Raw genomic sequence first — 20,612 nt, 5'->3', positions numbered from 1 at the left:
TAAACTTTTTTTGTGATATTTTGGCATTTTTTTACTCGCATGTTAACTCACAATTCTTGAGGGACAGATACTGTTAAGTTCACAAAACAAGGTAAACTTTGGGTGTATAGTCTGACACCACAAACTATCAGCTACCTCCATGTGGAGGTGCGCGCGTGTGCATGCATGCGTGAGTGGGGTGCATGTGTCAGGTCTAAAGTCTTTGTGCTCTGCTGGTGGGTAAGTGAGCTGTATCCAAGAATATCAGAACACTCGAGGTGCACCTGCGATTTATCCTGGAACCTGCTGGAATGTTCTGGAAATTCATTGGGTAGTGGAAAAAAGGTCCCCATACTGTATGTATATGTGTGTGTTTGTGTCCGTGTGTTAGAGAGAGCGAGAGAGAGAAATCGCCCCCAGTGGCGTTCTGTCACCCCCCCTCGTTCCGACATCTGGTCCTGTCTCATTTACCGCAGGAGACTGTCTGTGTGATGGCTTTTTAATGCCACTGACACCGACACATACACACTCACAAACATGCACATGTGTATGCACACACACAAGCATATACATACAATACATGTGAGAACCCCCTTATGTGAGCAAATACACACACACAGACCTCACGCCTCTGTTAACATGTATACAACACTGATCCAGTATGACAGCATATGTGATCAATAGTGCATGCATAAACTGACTTCTCAGGTAGCTCTCCAGTGAAGCACTGTTAGTAAACAAATAGAGCTTTCCGAATGAAGATGTTTGGTTTATAACTCCCATCTTGCACATGCACACACATCTGTCATTGAGTTCTCTCCATCTGGGCTTTCTATGCTGGAAGGGTAAGGAGGGGGTCCTGAGGCTGTCCATCAGCACATAATGTGTTTATGTATATGATGTGTTTTTGTATATGTGCCGTTACTACCACAGAAATACAGTGACATAGGTCAACAGATACACTCAAGCTCACACACACACACACACACACACACACACACATTCTTTCGCTCACCTTCGTCCCTCTTCCTCTTGCCCACGTCAGCAGCTGAGCTGATACCCAGAATGCCACTGATGGAGTACGAGGAGCCGGCTGAGTCACTGGTCACTGCTGACACTTGTGTGGCAGCCACGGACGTCGCTGCAGACAGACCACATGACAAATCACAAAACAAGTAAGGCAGAAGAATAATCATATATATTCTTGCTTGTGATTAGAGTGTTTTCAGCAGCCCTTAGAGAAACATTCAGAATTGAAAAGAGATCTGTTTGGACGTCTTAACACTCAGTAGGGTTGATTAGGGTTTAAGGAATTTGAATGATTTGAATTTGGCTGCCATTATTTTTTCCACCTTACATTACATTTATCTCAGTGAAAATATTTAAAGAGTACCCTGCACACATAATCAATTATGAGTCAGTATAATTCTCGAAAATTAAACCAGACTGTCACTAATAGTATTGCAGCCCCAATAAACTGGGTCAGACTTGACTTGAAACAATAATATTAATGTTGGATTTTTCATAAAAAGACTACTACTACTGTAAAGCACCTTTTTTTGGGCTCATATACATACAACAGTCACCTTTACAGGAGCCCAAAAACACTATTGTGTTCTTCATATGTACTATTTCAAAAGCATCTTAAAGAATTACATGATGTTAAACTCACACTGCATGACAGAGGCTCGAAACTGGCTCACACAGCACCTTATAGCTGTTGTTCCTTATCATACAAATACCTTAGCTCAATTTATCAACATATATGAGAACATTCTATGACCTGAAATACCAGTAAAAGAGCTCTAATAAAAGGACCCGGTGGAAATGTCGTGCGTAACCAGAACCCACACAAAGTGAGCTGTGACGCATGTTTCTGCATGTGTAATGTTGCGTCATAGTCAAAAACTCTGGTTCAATATGTCCAGTACTACTTCTATCACCAGCATTTCTTTTTAGTTTTACTCGGGCAGCACTCACATGTCTTGATTCAATTATTTATGACACCTTTGCAATGGAAGGTACAAATCCCATTTCTCTGTCCTTAAACTCAACGTAGATGCTTCTGAAACTTTACTCAGTCAAACAGGCCAAACTGAAGCTTGGGGGTGGGGCATCAAGGACAGGATGTATCTCCCTCTAATCTTCCCCCTGGAGGAGACAAGTTCCTTGCTGGGCGATACAGTGGCATACTTGTCACCGCTTTAGTGACACACACACACACACACACACATTCTGCAACCTCCTGACACACACACAAACACACGCACACACTGAAACATACAGTCACTCATTCCTTGGTCCCTTATCTGTGCCCCTGTAAGCGGACGTGGGGGTTGAGTGACAGTATGGCATCCCAGGAGGGACAGAAAGGTGTGGAGACAGACATCCTAATCCTCTCTCCCAGCAGACCCCCAAACACAGAAAGACAAGACCAAAAAGGGAATAAAAAAAATGATAAACCAGACGATCAAGGTCCCTTCCAGCCGTTACTACTTCGCTAACGACAAGGAGGGTATAATGAATGCATATCCCTCCTTTTCCCATCTCTTGATTTAGCACTTCAATTATCTGATTTTCCTTTCTCTTTCTTTTCACTCTTTTTTTTATCAGAACGTAACGCTTTTATTCTGCAAATCCAAATGTTCAATTTTCCGCCTGGGAGTGGGACCCATTTATCTGTGTAATCTGTAAGAGTGCAATGTGTGTGTGTGTGTGTGTGTGTGTGTGTGTTTCTGGGCACATCTAGGTGTGTATGCATGTGTGTGTGTGTGTGTGTGTGTGTGTGTGTGTGTGTGTGTGTGTGTGTGTGTGTGTGTGTGTAAAAGGAAGGAGTCAGGGAGCAGTGTGTGTGAAATTAATTTAGATTAATAGACAATGTGCGATTATGAAGATATGAGAGACACCGAAACACAATCCACTGCAGGGCAAAGGGAGGAAGAGAGGGAGTGGGAGAGGGAGACGGGCCCTCATTTATATTTGTACTCTGAGAAATCGAATAAAAAATAATGTTTCACTCATAGCTGTAATAGATATGCTGTTTCTGTCTATAACATCCTTAAAAACTACAAATAAACAGCCAAACCTTGTTAAACTGAAGGGTCTTTTTTGTTTGTTTATTCAGTTCAAAATGTAAATTTATAAACATAATAATGAGGAACACCCAATAGGAACCTTATTGTTTACAGATTCAGATAAAAATGATCAAGAATAATGATTTCGCTCATCCAGAAGTCAAATCAGATGTAAGACTACCTTTTTTTTATTTACTCAAAACGTCTTTGCAATCCACTGTAAAGGAAACATGGCCGAATGAACTAAGGGGCAGACATGTAGGCTATGTAACACATAATGGTTTGTGATAATTTGGTTGAACAAAAACTCATTTAGGAAATAAGAACCACGTAGATTTTGACGCCATAGAAGACAGGTACAGATGACAGTAATAATTCAGGACCTTCTTTAATGCCCACATCATTTCAGTGGATTGTGTGTTTCAGTGGTGCATATTCCCAAGCAAATGTTTGATTAATCAAATGACCACCAAATAATAAATAATTAATAAGGGCGGACTTTTCAGTGCCTATAATAACTGTTTTGTGGGCATTAAGTTGTTTCAGATCCCCGTTTGGGAGGGAAAAAAAGGTTACAACAGAAAAACTGTTTCTGAATCCATTACTGTTATACTGCAGCGTCTTCTGGCATGAATGTTTCCTCACTGACTTTTTTCTTTGTGACAGTTCACAAAGAAATTATGAACACACAAACCCTCCAAATGTTGTTATTAAGCACAAAATGGACAAAACAGACACCTACATCCCACTAACAATAATTTTAGACTCTTCATTTCGGGACATCTTAACTTAAATTCAAGCATTGAAGCTAAGAACTTAATTTGGACACCGTATTTGTTCTCTGTAAACGAAGGGTCAGAATTTCAATGGGTTTCATTGTTCTGTACACACGGCACGCGGGCTCCACTCCTGAGAGACTCGCACAAAAAACATCTCTGCTGTAAAATTTGCTTTGACAGTTGGAAACAGGAATTTATAGCAGTGACCTACCTAAGTTGTGAGCCGACACTGAGCCCGTTTGGCCGGGCGGCTGCTGAACCTTTGTCCGAATGATCCTGCAGGGGGAGAGAGGAGATATTAGTGTGTGTGAAGTGGTCGTTTGTGTGTGTGTGTGTGTGTGAGAGAGAGAGAGAGAGGATTCTGAGTGACAGAGAGAACATGACCATCGTGGGAGCAAAACTGTGTGTGTGTGTGTGTGTGTGTGTGTGTGTGTGTGTGTGCATGTGCGTGTGAAGTGGCTGAGGCAGGCTGACATGGCAGAGGGGCCTCACACTTCCTGCTTGGCTGCTCATGCAAGCCTTTTCTTCCTCTTTATTTTCCTTTCCTCCCCTTTTCCTCTCCTCTCCTGTCTTCTTCTTTCCTTTCCTTTCCTTTCCCTTTCTTCCCTTTCCTTTTGTGTCTGTTTCTTTCCTTATTCTCGCACACCTTCCTTCTCTTTTGTCTGCCTCTTTTGCTCACTCCTTCTCTCTCTTATTTCACTATCCCTCCCTCTCTTTCTGCCTCTATGCTCAGGGGAAAGGGTTGTCATTGTACCATCGTGTTGAACCACTGAGCTGCAGCCACTTCATACATATGGAGACCGGGGCCTCTTTGCCATTCTCCTTTCCACTCCCGGACACACACACACACACACACACACACACACACACACACACACACACATAAAACACATAGTATTATATTTCTCTCTGCTCTACCTACACTCAATACCTGTTGCTATAAGTTGATACTCAAACACACACACACACATGCACACACGCAGATTACCTGTTGATGGAGCTGACACTGGGGACACTGTCGTTGTCACACACTCTCTCGGCCAGGAGCCTGTCCCGGATCTCCCAGGCAAACATGGTGGGGTTTTGGCGTTTGTAATCGGCGATCTTGTCGACCACTTTGGGAGTAGCAACCTTTGGTTTGGATCCCCCGATTACCCCGGGGCGGATACTGCCCGTTTCATAGTACCTGCCAATCAAAGCATAGAAGAATCTCGTGTTGGTCATGAGACGCAAAGACAAGAAGGTTGTAGTGTTTCTAGAAGAAGTCTTGATTAAAGCTGCTGGAAGGTTAAATGTTTACATTCAACTTATTTTCAGTTTATTGCTCCCAGTCCCACAGGGTGTTTATAATGTAGTGTGTTAATGAGTAATATTTTAAATTTAAAAGATCCAAAATGGGATAATAATAAAACAACAAAACATGTAAGTATGATGAGGCTAAGCAGTTAAATCACGTGATTGATCTGACATTGGTGCAAAATATTTTTAGAGGACAAGGCTGGCGCTATGTGATACTTTTTTTATTCACAACCAATGTGTTTGTGGTTCTCAGTTCCAAACCCATTGGTTCCTACAGAAAATGTAAATCTTTAAAAATGGCTCATAAATACAGGATTCTATTTTTTTAAGCTATGTCATTTCCTAAAAACAGCTTTTGGTCTTTTGGAATTGAAGAAAACAAGAATATCACCAGCCTTCTCCTTTAAATGACGTATTATTGACACCAGAGATGCCTTTTTGTTGTTTGATCATCTCTCCATCTTTACCTCTGAAGGCTGAAAAATGGATCTGCTTTACTGCTGAACACAGAGGTTACCAAGTAGACTTCAAAGAATTAGTATACAAAAAAAATCACCACTCTGTTGATCTACTGGCCCTTTAGTTCTAACCCCCTTGTGGGGATTTGGACATTGTTCCGCTCAGACTCAGCTCTTTCCCCTCCTGGATCTTCAGTGGAGGAATGACCTTCCCACTGCGGTCAGGATTTCTCTCTGTCTCTCTTCAAAAACACTTCACGTCCCTCTGGCCTGTCCCTTGCCCTCCTCCGCCATGCACCTGATCTTGGTAAAAGATGATCCTCCTGTCCTGTGTCTCGTTTATTACAGGATAGGTAGGTTCACATCTTTTTCAAGTCTGTTTTAAAACAACATTCACTTGCCCATGAAAATTAAAAGAGTAATTGTGGGCCTTTTATGTTCTTACTGTCCTTTCTGACCAAGTGAAGTTATTAATGTTATGCACAGTCCTTCTCCTGTGCATAAATGCATGCTTAAATTCAGCTGAAGCTCATATGAGTCGCATCAATGGTCAAATCAATGGTTCTGCTGAAACTGCCTCTGTGTATGTGCATATACTTCCACTGCAGTTTAGCAGGGAAACATAAAGAGGGAATTTTGCACTAAAAAGACGATATGTGGAAGATATCCACATAATTTGTCCACCTCAGACTGCAGAATTCTCATATTAGCTTCTGTTGAACATAACTATATCATAATAATAACATAATTATGTGCTTTTGCATGGTACAAGGACTGTGGATTGTATCGCCCATCTCTTACATTTGCAAGGAAACACAATGGTCAGTATGCACAGGAGACATAATTACAGCAACCAATAACTCTGAATGAATTAAAGAAAATGATAACTGTTAAATTTAAGACAATTGTAAATTATATGGTGAAGCCCATCAGTAGGTTAAGGTTCCCTGGACTCACTACGTGTGAAACTGACCTGGCCTCTTCATTCCTCTCAGTTGAAGTTCGCGGATTAATTTCAGGTAATACAGAAACTTTGCTAATAGATGTTTGTGATGTCGCAGTCGTTAGAACAAAATGTGGATAATAGTATCAGCTAAATGACTGAATGTAATGCCAAAAATTTGAAGGATCTCTGACATGAGTGCTGCTGGCTGTAGTTTTCTTTGGTAATTTCACATTGTGACACAGCGGTAAGACGAGGGTGGCACTGATACACACACACTCATGGATTCAGGCGTTTCGTGTCCACCATGGCTATTTCATGAATGTATTTGCATGCAGAAGGGGCATTGGGGTAAGGGGGTGGGAGGACAGCAAATGTGCTACACAGCTTGCAGAAAAGGGGGGATGCTGTGTGTGGATGCAAGCTGTCAGTCAGTCTTAAACCTGCTGCTCTCTCTGTCTCTCTCTCTCCCTCCACCGCTGTATGGTGGAGTAATCCCTTCCGTGAAGATGTGTGTTCCTGTAAATGTGCGTTTCCTTGTCTTTGTTTTTGAGTGTGTGTATGTGTCAGTGTGTGTGTGTGTGTGTGTGTGTGTGTGTGTGTGTGTGTGTGTGTTGCAGATTTTGACTATTCACAGCTGGAGTATAAACACAGCTAAAAGGAAAAACAATCTATTTCCAAATGGAAAACTATTTAAATTATTCACAGCTGAATCATTGGTGAATAAACGAGCATGGTTATTGATATCCGCACAACGATGCGCCAACACACACACACACACACACACACACACACACACACATACACATACAGCGTGGTAGAGTTGGTGTTTTTGTTCTGTTGGCACCAGAGAGACAGAGAGGAGAGGATAAAACAACCCTCCCTCCCTCCTTCCATCCCTCGATCCCCTCTCCTCCCCCCTCACGGTAACGCTTCAGTGAGTTGAACGGCCAGGACAGGGGAGAGAGAGAGGAGAGAGAGAGAGGGAGGAGAGAGGAAGACAGAAAGAGAGAGAGAGAAAGGGAGGCAAGGGAGAACAATGAGCAACACATTTCTTGATATAGCTGAGGGTCGCTGTAGCTAATCCTTCCCCTCCGTCCCCTCAAATGGTCTCTCTTTCTCTCATTTTTTTTCTTTTTCCTGCACCCTTCTTCTTTAACACGCCTTTTCGCTTTTGATTGTATTCCTTGTTCTAGTCTTTCTCCTATTCTCCATCTCCCTCTGTCTTCTTTTTTTGGAGGGGGTGCAGAAATATGGTGCCACTTTCATTTTGATGCTAATTCCAAAAAGTGATGAATCTTTTCCCTTTTGTCTACCTTTCTTCTCTGGGGGACGGTGCGAGCAGGGATTTGCTCTTGAATTTAGCTTTGAAAAGGCAAAGAGAGAGAGAAAGAGAGAAAAGGGGGTGAGGAGAGACAGGGAAATATTGAGAGGGGTTGGACGAGAAATACAGGATACAGAGCGGGGAGAGGGAGAGGGAGGTTAAAAGCCACAAAAAAAAGAGAGACCAGAGAACAGAGTGAGAGAAACAAGAGATAGAGAATTAAGAGGCAAGCAAAGATGACGGCAGACAGCGCTGAAAATGCATCTTGTGCATCTTGGGGGAATTGAAGAAATGGCACAATGGGCACTAAACGAGTCAGGGTGAACTTAAAGGAGCTTCACACGCTTAGACAACACTGAATCGGCCTTTTGTGTGTTAATTTCTCCTCCTTTTTTTATCTCCTGATGATAAAAAAACTAACTAACCAGAATGACCCAAAACTGAACCAGATATTATTAGCTCTCCTGTTTCAATTCCAATGCGTAAAAAGAACTGTCATGACTGTCTGAACCCAACATCTTTATTCACCTTAGCCAACTGTCCGAGGCCTCACAGGTCGCACAGCCTCCCAGTCTGTTGGCACACTGTTGTGTGTGTAAAAAGGGTGTTGATGCTTTTCAGAACTGTCACCATATGGTTGTAGTTGTTTGTGTGCCTTTTACCTGCCCAGTATCTTGCTGACACATCCGTGGCTGACTCGTAGCTGGCGTGAGATGTCGCAGGGCCGAACCCCTTGGTGGGCGAGTTCTACTATTCGCTGCCGCACAACATCTGGGAGGGGCCTGCCGTTTACAAACACACCTCCAAGTTGGTTCACCCCACCATGTCCTACAAAGGAGAGAAACGAATCAACAGAAGGTCAAGGATGAGAGAGAGAGAGAGAAGGAGAGAGAGGAATAAGCCTCTGACAAATTTATTTTGGTTACAGGCAATGAAATGAATCAAAGATAAACTTATTCAAATGTGAGGGACCAAATGAAGGTTTAAGAAGGCTTTAGCTACATGTGCAACAAATAAAAAGTACACAGTAATCAACAAATTCAATTATAAAAACCTATTAATTACTCCATCATTAGTGTCCAAGGTCTGGTCTTTCTTCTAATTACATTTTTTAAAAGACAGAAAATTGGAGTTACAAGAATGTGACAAATGGGAGGTAACTCTTGCTCATGATTCTTCTGTCAAACTCAAATTATCTCATTCAAGATTAAATAAAATCATATTTGGAAAAAGACAGACTGACGTGAAGTTTTCAGGAGTGGACCTCACTTGCACCAAAATCCACATTTGCACACAAGAGCCGCTCAGTGCAACTGCAGTCTTCTGTTGCTGACTGCTGAGCCATTGAAGCAGTTGGAGTCAGAATGCCTTGTTGAAAAGGCTGTTCAGACAGCCATTTATCAGTAATGTTTACACATTTCAACATCACTGGTCATTCATCAGGATCCAGTAGTTACATTCCAGTCTGGATTAAAGCACCCATATTTTATCTTATTTGCTTAAATGCCGCCTGTTCTCACCCTCATGGATTTCTATCATCCAGTTATGCAAAGAAAAAAGTCAACTGACAATTGCTCACCAAGGCTTTAAACAAAACAACAACTCCATATTGTGTTTGTTTCTGAGGTTCGTTTGAGAAATATTAACTTCAGCAGAGCTGAATAATCTCAAATATATCTGATTTATCTCCTGCCACTGATTTATCTGGCTCAGCATAATAGTAACAGTTGGACTATTCCAAAGTGCAAACTTTGTCCATTTTCACCCAGGGCAGAGTAAGCTAAGATCTTAAGTAAATGAAGGGATTTCAATTAATTATTGACCAAGGCCTTGCCCTGGCCCCTTACTGAAAGATACCACTAATATTCCCCCTGAGGTATCAAAGTATAAGAAGAGAATAAGACTTGTATACATGAGAATAGACTGGAATAGAAAAAGCTGAACCTTTACATAATTTTGGTTGTGGGGTTGTTATAAACTGTTTTAATCCTTTGTTCTTTCATTACTGTAACCATAAGGCAATCATAGCTGCATGTTTATTCATCTGACAAACGAAAGATTTAAACAGCAGAGGCAAAGAAGCTGGGACAATAAGTAGAAAATGGGTGTGAACTGGAGCTAAGTATAAACAAGCAGGTTATAGGGATACAGTTAGCATCCATCTAGTTCATAGAAATCAGAAAATGATGAACAATGTCTTGACATGTTTTGCAAAGATTTTCAGTTTTTCGTTCATTTTTCGTTTAATCAGTTGTCAAACTAATTGCTGCTTAACTGACTAATTGTCTTAGCTCTAATGCCAGCATGCACCGGAGGAGAGGCAGGGTAGATCCTGGACAGGTGAGTAACGGAGTGCAAGCACTTAGTCAGACAAATGCATTCACACCTCTAGAAACTCTCTACTGAAAGTCTCCAGTCGGCCAAGCCAGGTCAGAGCCCAGGCAGGCGCTTCTTGCTTTGAGATGACATTGCTAACCCCTGCATGAGCTCATATAGTCAGCAGTACTGGGAAACTGTCTGTAGGAGGGAGAAAGTGAAAAGGAGAACAATTTGGGCAATCCTCTCTCTCCCCAATACTGTGCGTATGTACTGTATATGTATATATCCTACCAAAGGCAGAGCGTAAATCAACCAGTTTTTTTCTACCACATAATCCACTGGCTTTTGTATTACCATAGTGATTACGTCTTTAGGGGAAACACACAACCACACACGCATACACTCTTACACACTAATCCTAGCTGTGGGGGTAATAGATTTTAAACACATTACCCCAGCAGGGATACCCCCTTAAACACAAAGCTGTCCCCTGAACCTGTCCCCCGAATCTGTCCCCCCTGTCCTCTTCTTTCCTCCAATAGCATAAAATAAAGAAACACACAAACACACACAGCCTCAAACATAAATAGATCCACACATGGAGCATAAATACAGAAATGTAGAGACAGTCTCATTCTGTGGAGTTAAACAAATACCCACACGGCTGATGTGGATGGTCACTCAGCTTTATTTTTTGAGACAGAAGAGGCCTCATTATACAGATGCCTGCTGCAGACAGTGCAATTTGAAAAGCAATCGCTTCTTTACAAAAGCTAGCAATATATAGACAGAGTGGCATTCATGCATTGTCCATGAAAGCTGGGCTCAATAAGGGTTCAAAGTCTGAATGGCATGAAATGTAACAACTGACATGAACTTTAAAGACAATAAAGTCACATCAGCTCTGTCCGAAGCGGTTGTTATTTATAATCAAACCTGTAATTAAAGGAGCAATCCACTGAATTTAAGAATATGGGTTTTCATTTTTTCTGGTTTGTGTTGGCATGGCTGTGGTGGGACAACCTTTCTTTATAAACTGTGCACATGGAGTTTGAAAGACGTAGACATCTTTCATTTCATTTCTTCATGCCCTTAGTATGTCTGATGGGCAGCAACGCAATGATATCACATGTGACACACAGTCGTCTCTAAATTAAGAGGATCATTTATTGGGAATTGCGAAAGTCTGATAGATCTTGGTGAACTGGCTCACAGATTATTTGGTAGCAATGGAAAAAGCAGCCGCAGCTCTTCAAAAGCTGAATAAAGGACTCAGAGGCTGGACTCTCAATCTCAATCTCTGATTACATAGATGCTCACTTCATGTCATCTCTAGTTATGTCATTTGTAAAAATAAATAAATTAATAAATAAAATAATAGTAATAATTTGGGCAAACATCTAGGAAGTCTGTCTGAAATAATATGAAATATGGATCTGCAAGAATGTTGTCATCGCACATGCAATGATGATTTGTTGGCTTCCATGTGTGAGCCTGCTGGTGGTTTTTGATGTAAGCAGGTGCTACTCTGCACTCTCTGTTCTCAGTGCAGGGCTGAGAGTCAAGTCAATTTTATTTATATTAGATGCTCGATTTGTTGGAGATACTTGGAACCACTCCAATTTGCCACTGCCCACTCTTTTTTTGTCCTTTCTTAGCACATTTTGAGACATGTTATGCTTATGAAGTAAAGGTCCCCAGCTGGACTTGAACTGTTGGATTTTGCAGTTAGTGGTCAGCATCTTAAGCCTAGCCCACCTGCGTGCTCTTGAACCCTACTGTTGTTGTTATTTTTTGTGTGTATGACCATAAATTCATACTAGGTACTGAGACGCAGAGAGAACACACACACACATTTTCAGATATTCCTCAAAGCAGGAATGAGCCTGCTGACCTACATGGCCCCTCACACGCACTCTCTCGCTCTCTGTGAACATTTTGTATAGTTGGGTAAAGACATTATTCACTCCTCCCCTCTTTATTATTGTGTCCTGAAACCTTTCGCTGAACAAAAGCACAGTTTTTGCAGGGTCGTTTGTAGAAGCCTATACTGTGCTGCGTCCTCCACAGGTATCTGCAGAGAGGACGCTCCCTCTCTCTTGCTCTCCCTCTCCCTCTCGCTCAGATAAGAGTAAATGAAATGGTTCCTTTCACCATTCCTATCTGGGCCAGGGCATGAAATACGCCTTGCTTTGTAAAGAGATGGAGAGGAATGACTTGTGACCTACAAAAACCTCCTGATAACTATTTATTCACTTATCTGTGTATTTACTGTTGGCGTTAGGCGTTCAGACTCTCACCATTCTTGGGGTAGGTTGTGGGGATTATGTGTTTGAAATTTATTTTCCAAGCCTATAAATACTGATAAGGACGAACGCAATAACTTACGCATTCTAGAAAGGCATTTGTTTATCGGCCACTGTAGCAAAATTCTCAGAATAAGTGATATAAGTTTAAATACCCTATGCCATGCTTTTACACATTTAATATAAAGCATTATTGGGAGAAATGGCGAACAGAATGGCCTACAGAAAAACTAAATTTGATCTTGCAGTTTTTACCATTACAACACGGAAAACGCTTTGCATTTTGGAAAGGATCTAATCTCTTTCTTGTGGACAGTTGCCTTAAAAAATGAATTTGGAAACATGTCACCTTACAGAAGAATTGAGCACTGATGATCCTTTTCAACTGTGTAAGTTTAGTGACAGAGGTCCAGTAATTCATCACACTGACCAAACAAACCACTTGCTCCCAGAAATTCAACATTCAACATTGGCCAGCTCTGGGATGTTTTGGGTGCAAATTAGATACAAAGATTTGGCCAAATTAGGGGTCTTGGCTTTTAAAGGTCTTTCTATGAAAGCTGAACCTATGTCTCCAGAGGGAGTGAAACTGTTGGCAGAGGCAGTAGCTTCATTTTCATCCTGGAGTCAGGGAATCAGAGAGGGACAGAGACAGCCAGGGGAGCAGGGGTCATTATGCATCCCCTGTTGTATTTTATTTATTTACTTTTTATAGGAGCTGACTTAGGAGCCCAGCACCTACTTAAATGTTTGATTGATTCACTGTTTCCGGGAGAAAAAAAATACAGAGATAAAGCAGAATATATTCGAGCTCCCCCATCCAGAAAATAAGGTCCATTAGACTCTCTGTCTCTCTCTTCCCGCTACATTCCTCTATGTCTCTCTACCTCTCTCTCCTCCTCCTGTCTCTCTCTCATCTCTCATCTGCCTCGTCACGGCCTGACGACTCAAAAATAAAGCAAAGAGAAATCACAACAAAACGCCACCGGTTCTCTCTCTCTCTCTCGCTTCTCTTGAAAGAAAAAGGGGGGGAACTAGAAATTACTTCAGGCTGAAAACCTGTTTGGAAAGTTGCCCGCGAGAATACAGATGAAGCAAATTTCCTTGAGCAAACAGTGAATAGATCTGTGAGATGTGCCAGGCTGGCGTTTTGGACGAAGCCTAGTGGTATTCTTTCTCAAGAAAGGTGGAATAGGCCTAATTAATGTTTTTTTTGTCGGAATGTGACTCAGTGGATCTTGTTATTAAACGGTTAGATTTATAAATATTTATGTTAGATTAAAGATCCCATAAGAAAAAGTATAATTTGATTTAAAAGACTTCTACGTCAGCGCAAAAAATTAATTCATTAAACCTTCTTCAACCCATAATTACAATTTCTTTACTTTCGTTTTTTCGGTGCACAGTTGTCGGGGAAAAGTTTGATTCAATCAAGATTAATGTATTTTTTCATGTTGAAAACGTGGTTTTAGGGACTGTTTCTCCACCGTTTTTTTTGTTGTTGTTTTTTGCCTTTTCTTTTGGCTAACTCATAAGTCGATCACCAAGGTAGGCCTCGCCTACTTAGTATTCAGCATGCCACCATTACCATTACAATGCGTGATTATGAAATTCAGCTCATTATCATCACAATTACCTGGTATAGATTTTTAAAACATCACAGCAATATATATTGTTGCCTATAAGGTACAAAATATGCTCCAATGTTACGGTTACCAGCCAAGAGGTGTTTAGGAATGATATAAAATGTGATTTTTGTCTTTAGCCTATTTTTGTTGTCAACATGAGACAAGACTGTCACATCCAAAACGGATATATCGAATGGGATGTTCAATCAAAAAAAAAAATAGCCTGCTTGGAAACAGCTGTCAGTTTTTAGCGTGAGCACAAACCAAAAACATACACACAAAGTGCCCAGGTTTTGATAATTAGGCCTACATTTGTTTTATAAAAAGTAAAACAAAAAACTTACTTTAAACTCAGAAGCCTATTATAGCCCGTGTGCTACAAATAATCTCTTGTGAAAAGTGTTACACACACACACTGAGTCACACAGCCCACATCCACTCTCTTTCAACATTTCCACGGGTCACAGTCCATACATCCAAACTCTCTCTCTCTCTCTCTCTCTCTCTCTCTCTCTCTCTCTCTCTCTCTCTCTCTGTCTGCCTTTGACATTTTTTAGGTGTAATCGTTTTAAAGCGTCTCCTAGCTTTGACATATATAACTTTAGCTCCGCTGTTACCGTCAGCACCGCGGATCATTGGCTTTGGTTGAAACGGCGGGGAAGAGGAAACGTGATTCGTTCTAGTTTTGGTCTGTGTGTGTGTGTGTGTGTGTGTGTGTGTGTGTGTGTGTGTGTGCAGCTGTTTTAATCCCGCCGGATAACGCACCGTGGGAACCTCTGTCGGTCACATGCCACGAGTTCTCTCCGGGACTAAACCGCAATAAGAAATATAATGCATAATCTATTAAACGCTGAAATGCCTGCAGGACGTTTTATTCAGATTTTAAGCGCAGAGGCAAAATATTACAACAGAGCCACCGAATATGGGACTCTGTTAAAATCACATTTTCATTAAGCTTGTTGAAAGTGGACTTGAAGTTCTGAATTAAATAATTTCCTATTATTTGGGCCTCCACTACAGTCAATATTTGTTGATTATAACTCAAAATATGATATGAATTTCATATATTAAATGTGGGAATTTAGTTATTATAGTAAGGCTATAAGATACATATATATTCGATTGTTGTATTGTTTCGTGATTTTCCTTTAAAGCTCTGTGGGTGTTTAGTGCTCAAAGACTGAAAGGTTGTGGAAAAATGTATAGGTTATAAGTCTTGTTTTTCCAATAGTTATTTCAGGGTATTTCACTTGTTATACAATCAGTTCCACGCGAAGGGAGGTAGCTAGTATTTGGGGAGGAAAATAAGCTGCAGAAACAAAGCAGGGCCCGCCAAGTCACGACTGAGTGAACAAGTTGTGCCCCCCTCCTCACTCATGTAGCCTAGCCAGCGCCTTGCGCTGCTGTAGTGTCCTTGAGCAAGACACTGGGCCTGCTGCTGTGAGGCTGGACCTGTGTGACCTGCTGCTGGGCAGTGAAAAGAGAATTTCCCTGCAGGGGCTTAACAGAGTCTCACCTTGTTATTATTCTAAGACCTGAGCAGCTCTCCCGTTTGCACCTGTGTGTGTGAAGTGCAGTGTGTGTCTGTCTAACCTGGTTATGCGCAGAAACACAGTCACTGTTTGTGGATCAAGTTCAGCTTTTAGTCATGCTTTGTTACCCCGATCTCTCTCTCTCTCTCTCTCTCTCTCTCTCTCTCTCTCTCTCTCTCTCTCTCTCTCTCTGACCCCTGCACTTTCTCTTCTCTTCAAAGGGCGAAGCACAGCAAACAGACTCACACAAGGCACCAGCAAAAAGCTACTCCTATAATGTAGGCTTGCATACGATTACAGTGCATTTTATGATTTTAAAATAAATCACCTCAGTCCCGTGCCCAATTGAGTCACTTTCAGTTTGATAAAATATCGCCCGAGACAAGACAGCAAGACAAGCAAATTCACAAATATAAAAGACGGCAACCCACTAAACTTTCTTCTCTTAAAAAAAAAAGAAAAGAAAGAAAAATATGTGCCACGGTAGGAAGAGATAATTCACTTCCAAAGTTTCACCCAGGCAGTTTTGAAATTGTTTTTTAAAGATCTTATTAAGGCAGATCAATTTAACATCAAAACCTTATTTGGGAAAACTGGTTACCATTAGCGAAGTGCAAGTGCTTTTACTATTCCAGCATTGTTGGAGACATTTGATGTCCTTTCAGTAAGAACAAATTTTATAAAAATAAATATGGATAAATAGACGTAAGGAGCAAGGATGCTTTTTGCAGTGTGTGGTGCAGCTGGAAATGCTGCTACTCGGCTGTCATAATTGCATATGCACACAGAGTTGGTGATGTGGGGTGCTTTCAGTTCAAGGCAGATGGGATCATGCAGATGAGGGGGAATTGTAAATGTTCAAACTTACTGTGCATTGCAGCAAACGGGTCGTGCTTACAGTGAATCTCCATCGGTGCGGTAGGACTGGAGGGCCCTGATACGAAATGAGGGGTCTTAAAAATGCCACCGGACGCCCCCCGCTTTAGACGGACACTCTACTGACCTCCAGTAAATGAAAAGGGGTACCAGTTCCCTTCAAAGACAGGATTCTATTTTTTTTGCTTAATTAATTAAAAAAGGGTTTCTTTTAATTGGTTGACAAAGTGACACAGGCTATACGTTGACTCGAACTAATAAAAAAGAGTTTTAAAAATATAGAAAATTGGAGGTTTTCAGGTGGAAGGAAAGAAAGAAATGTCGTTAAAAATATGAATCAGAGACGGGCTCCCTCCTCATGGGGACGGGACACCACACCGGGTCTGTTTTGGCGTCTCCAAAACCAGAGGAGGGAAACGACAGCAATGGTGCTCATTCCTTCAGTTGCTCGTCTACACCGAGTCGCCTCAGTCCAAGGAAAACAGATTCAAACTTTCGCAAAAAGAAAAATATATGGAGAGCAAACAAAGTAGCCTCCCTCCCTTTCTCTCCTTCTCGGTCCGCTGACCGTGACCCTTGAACTGAGATTCAGCCGATGGGGGCTGAACTTTCTCCTTTCAGTCTGTTAAAATATTTCAAAATACAAAAATAAAATAAATAAAACCCAGTTCGAAAAATAAAAAAATATGATTTACAGATCCACGGTTAATTTTTCTTCCAGGTTATTTGCTGCACATTATTCTTGTCAGAAATCGTCCTCGGCAGTTGCTTTCACATTAACACTTGGTAATCTCCCATCAGTAAGGCGAGTGAGAGCGGATGAGTGCTCACATCTTGAAGTCTCATATCCACTGTGCCAAAAAAAAAATGGACAAGAAAGAAAATACAAAGAACAGTACTTTCTGGTTTAGGTAAAAGCTGCTGAGGCTGAAGTGAGAGTTGTTATCCTGTTAGTATGAAAGAGAGGCAACTCTTGGTCACTCTACTACCTCTTGTCCTCTCTATGTTGACCAGGACTCACTGCACAAACGGAGCTGTTGGACTCCCGGTTTATGTGTGAGTTTGAAGACGCATTTCTTCGCGCTGGAAAAATGAACCAGTCCTGTCCAAATTCAAACGGTAGTTTTTCTCCGCGCTCACGCCAGAAAATGCCACAGATTGTGATGCAAACATGGACATAACACAGGCTACTTTCACTATACAGAGAAAAGCTGCCTGCGCCCAGCGTCCACGGTGGCGCACGCCGCGTTTCAGGACCTGCTCTCGTGCGGACAGCGCCCGCGCTCCCAACCCCCTGGAACCCTAACCTACACGCGCCGGCCAGCTGCCCGTCACTCACAACGGATCCAGCCAATCACAACGCGAGCGCTGCCTCCACGTCACCACCTACCCAAGACAGAGCTGGGCGGGGGAGCACGCTGATTGGCTGGAGAGAATCCCGCAGGCCAATAACGCCCCGCATATATTGTCCGTCCACCAATAGGGAGGCTCGGCGAAGCGACGCACGGCTCGGGGAGTAGGTGATCGTATGTTTAATTTCAATTAACGAAGTAAAAAACTTAATGCCTTTATACCCATTTGCGCTCAATTTATTCATGTCAATATTAAATGGCTAATTAATTGAGTATTACTAAAAAATGAGGCTTAGTTGCAGCAAGGCTTTATAAATAAGGGACTGCTCTGGAACTCAAACAGTAATTTTCCATCTTTCAGGCAGGAAAAACAGGTAAGAAAGAATACATACACACACAAAAGGCAGATTTTATAGGCCCACCGCATTAGAGGGAACACACTAAAGTTCAAATTTCCCTCAAAAACATGAAGCTTTCTATTACCCGAGCCATCTTTGTAGGCCTACAGGAGTGAGAGCTGTCAAATGTTATGAAAACAATTTGCCCTGCATAATTTCCCCCTTCAACACAATGTTATAAATCGTTAGCTTGGGGAGAATTGAGAGAAAGCGTATGAAACATGCATTCCCACATGCATTCCCAGTCCCATTGATTGCGGATCCAAACGGATGTCGTTTTTTTTAATGAAATGCAATTGGCGAACTCCGCATTTACACTCTCAATCTGAATGAGAGAGGGATTCATTACGTGTTCGTCCCACCTGATTTGAGAGGGCATATCTAAGCCTCGCCCCTGTAATATTAACCACACAAATAGCCTAAAGCATGAGCCAAATTAAAAAGTGTTATTTCCCTTCTTCCTGTTTCTAGACATTTAATCATTTTCAGCTCCACAGTGTTTATACTGCACACACAACCCTTAGTTTAGACACATTTAGAGCCACACATAATGATCAGGCCATGCCTATATAACTATATCATTAAAGCACAATTAATTTCAGAAGCTGGTAATAACATTGACACACTAAAGAACAACAGTAACAATGCACACCTTATAGGCTATAGTTTTAAGGTTTACCCTCTAATGACTTGGCTCAAGGCAATGCATCTGATCCTCAAAAGGTCAATGCGTGGTATTATCGAGTTTATTTAATTGCTGAAAAAGTAAGCAGTAAACTGGAGTGCGCTCACACACTCAGGTTACCAACATTAAAAACAAATAAATTCGTCTTATTTCAGCCATTGTTTTCTGTTTAAAATCATTTCAGAAAGTAGAAGCCTTTAGGTTTTTGCTCTCTGTTGGAGGTTTCTTTTTGGTGGGTCTGTTTACAGGATGAACCACGAGGGGGCGTCCAGCCTTGGGCAGCATGCCCGTAGCCACACGCGCGTGCACACAGATATACACACGCGCAACTACAAGACATACAGGAACTTTACTACCAACACACTTGAACTTAAGAGTCTCCTTCTCAGTCCAATGGGGCCCTAAGCTGACCCCAAAATGTAAGCATCCAGGCCTACATGGAAGCATGTTACTACACAACATGGGATTGCTGTATCTGTGGGTTTGGCTGTGGGTTTGGCAGTTAAATAATCTATTTCTCTAACCCAGATCTTCAAAACTGAATATGGTGTCAAGAATCTTCATTGATTCCAGGTCTCTGCTCTTTAATCTACTGACAGTGAAGTACACCCCGAAACATTCACACTAATCCTCATTCATATTTCACATGTCTTTACTGAGTATTCATGAAGAAGGGCCTCATACAAAGCTGTGAGACAGCAAAACACGTTAATTTTAACAAACCCAAATAAACCAGAATGCAGATAAGAAATTAACTTAGATGTTTAGATTTGGATAGTGCGCCAAAGATATGGGCCTGCAATTTAGGCCAGCGAATATAGACAATGTCTGTGAGAGACACTGCTGCGAGAAAATACTTTGCAAAGTGAGAAATCTGTTTCTTTTGGCTATATTTTAATATTCATGTTACAATACACAACTTAACTTCACTTTTTTTTTTTTATTTCTTTCCTTTTACAGATAAATAAATAAATATTTTTGCATTGAGAGAGGAGAGTATTTGGCTCTTGAGATCTCCAAACAGGGACCCTAAAGAAAAAAGCATAAAGACATTCTATTTTGCGTACATAACGTGCATATTTTTTCGAGTTCATAGTGCTCGTTCTTCCATCTGCAGCCAGTCTGTTTTCATTTATTGAGATATAGACACGAACGCTTTTCTCCCCACACACAATTCAATTGCAGCCGTCGCCCTTGTCTCTCCGATTTGCAAATTAAATACATAAGCAATTAAAAAATCCAAACACAATCAATCATGTATACAAATTGTTGTTGCTTTAGGGTTGAAAATTTGGAGAAAACTTCCATCAGGGTAGGACGACTTTAATCCGGGGGTCCAAATCCATTACCATATTTCATTACCTTGGAAATGGTACGACGGGAGGAGGGGGAGGGAGAGGGTGTGTATACTTTTTTAAACATTAGTAAGAATGTGGTTGAGTTGTGATAATCATTTGGAGGCAAATTGGTAGCAATGCTGTTGTTTAAGTGTTCCCTCTTTCTTTCCTTCCCCTTCCCTCCATCCACCGTGAAAGGTTCGGCTGTTTTGCTTTTTTGCGCCCGAGCCTCGATACGAAAAAGCAATGAAAAATTAATAGCGCATGTTAACTCCACCAGCTCGTTTATTACACGCCCGCTGACTGTAAACATAATGAGAAAG

General features: G+C 41.5%; 1 protein-coding gene across 2 annotated transcripts in view; it reads right to left on the bottom strand.

The window, feature by feature from the left end:
• Positions 1-20,612, bottom strand: part of pax5 (paired box 5) — a 54,092-nt gene that overhangs the window by 30,754 nt on the left and 2,726 nt on the right. For both annotated transcript variants that reach the window (XM_038713501.1, XM_038713502.1), the window contains exons 2-5: positions 8,519-8,684; positions 4,821-5,018; positions 4,044-4,108; positions 995-1,120 (exon numbers count right to left, since the gene is read on the bottom strand). In XM_038713501.1, the coding sequence (XP_038569429.1) occupies positions 995-1,120; positions 4,044-4,108; positions 4,821-5,018; positions 8,519-8,684 (555 nt within the window). The remainder of the gene's footprint in view (positions 1-994; positions 1,121-4,043; positions 4,109-4,820; positions 5,019-8,518; positions 8,685-20,612) is intronic.

This window comes from Micropterus salmoides, unplaced genomic scaffold (genome assembly GCF_014851395.1).
Source record: "Micropterus salmoides isolate LMB-PRFRI ecotype aquatic unplaced genomic scaffold, ASM1485139v1 Ms_hic_scaffold_12, whole genome shotgun sequence".
Classification (NCBI taxonomy): domain Eukaryota; kingdom Metazoa; phylum Chordata; class Actinopteri; order Centrarchiformes; family Centrarchidae; genus Micropterus; species Micropterus salmoides.
The sequence above is the reverse complement of the archived record's forward strand: the minus strand, read 5'-3'. Positions and strand labels throughout refer to the sequence as shown.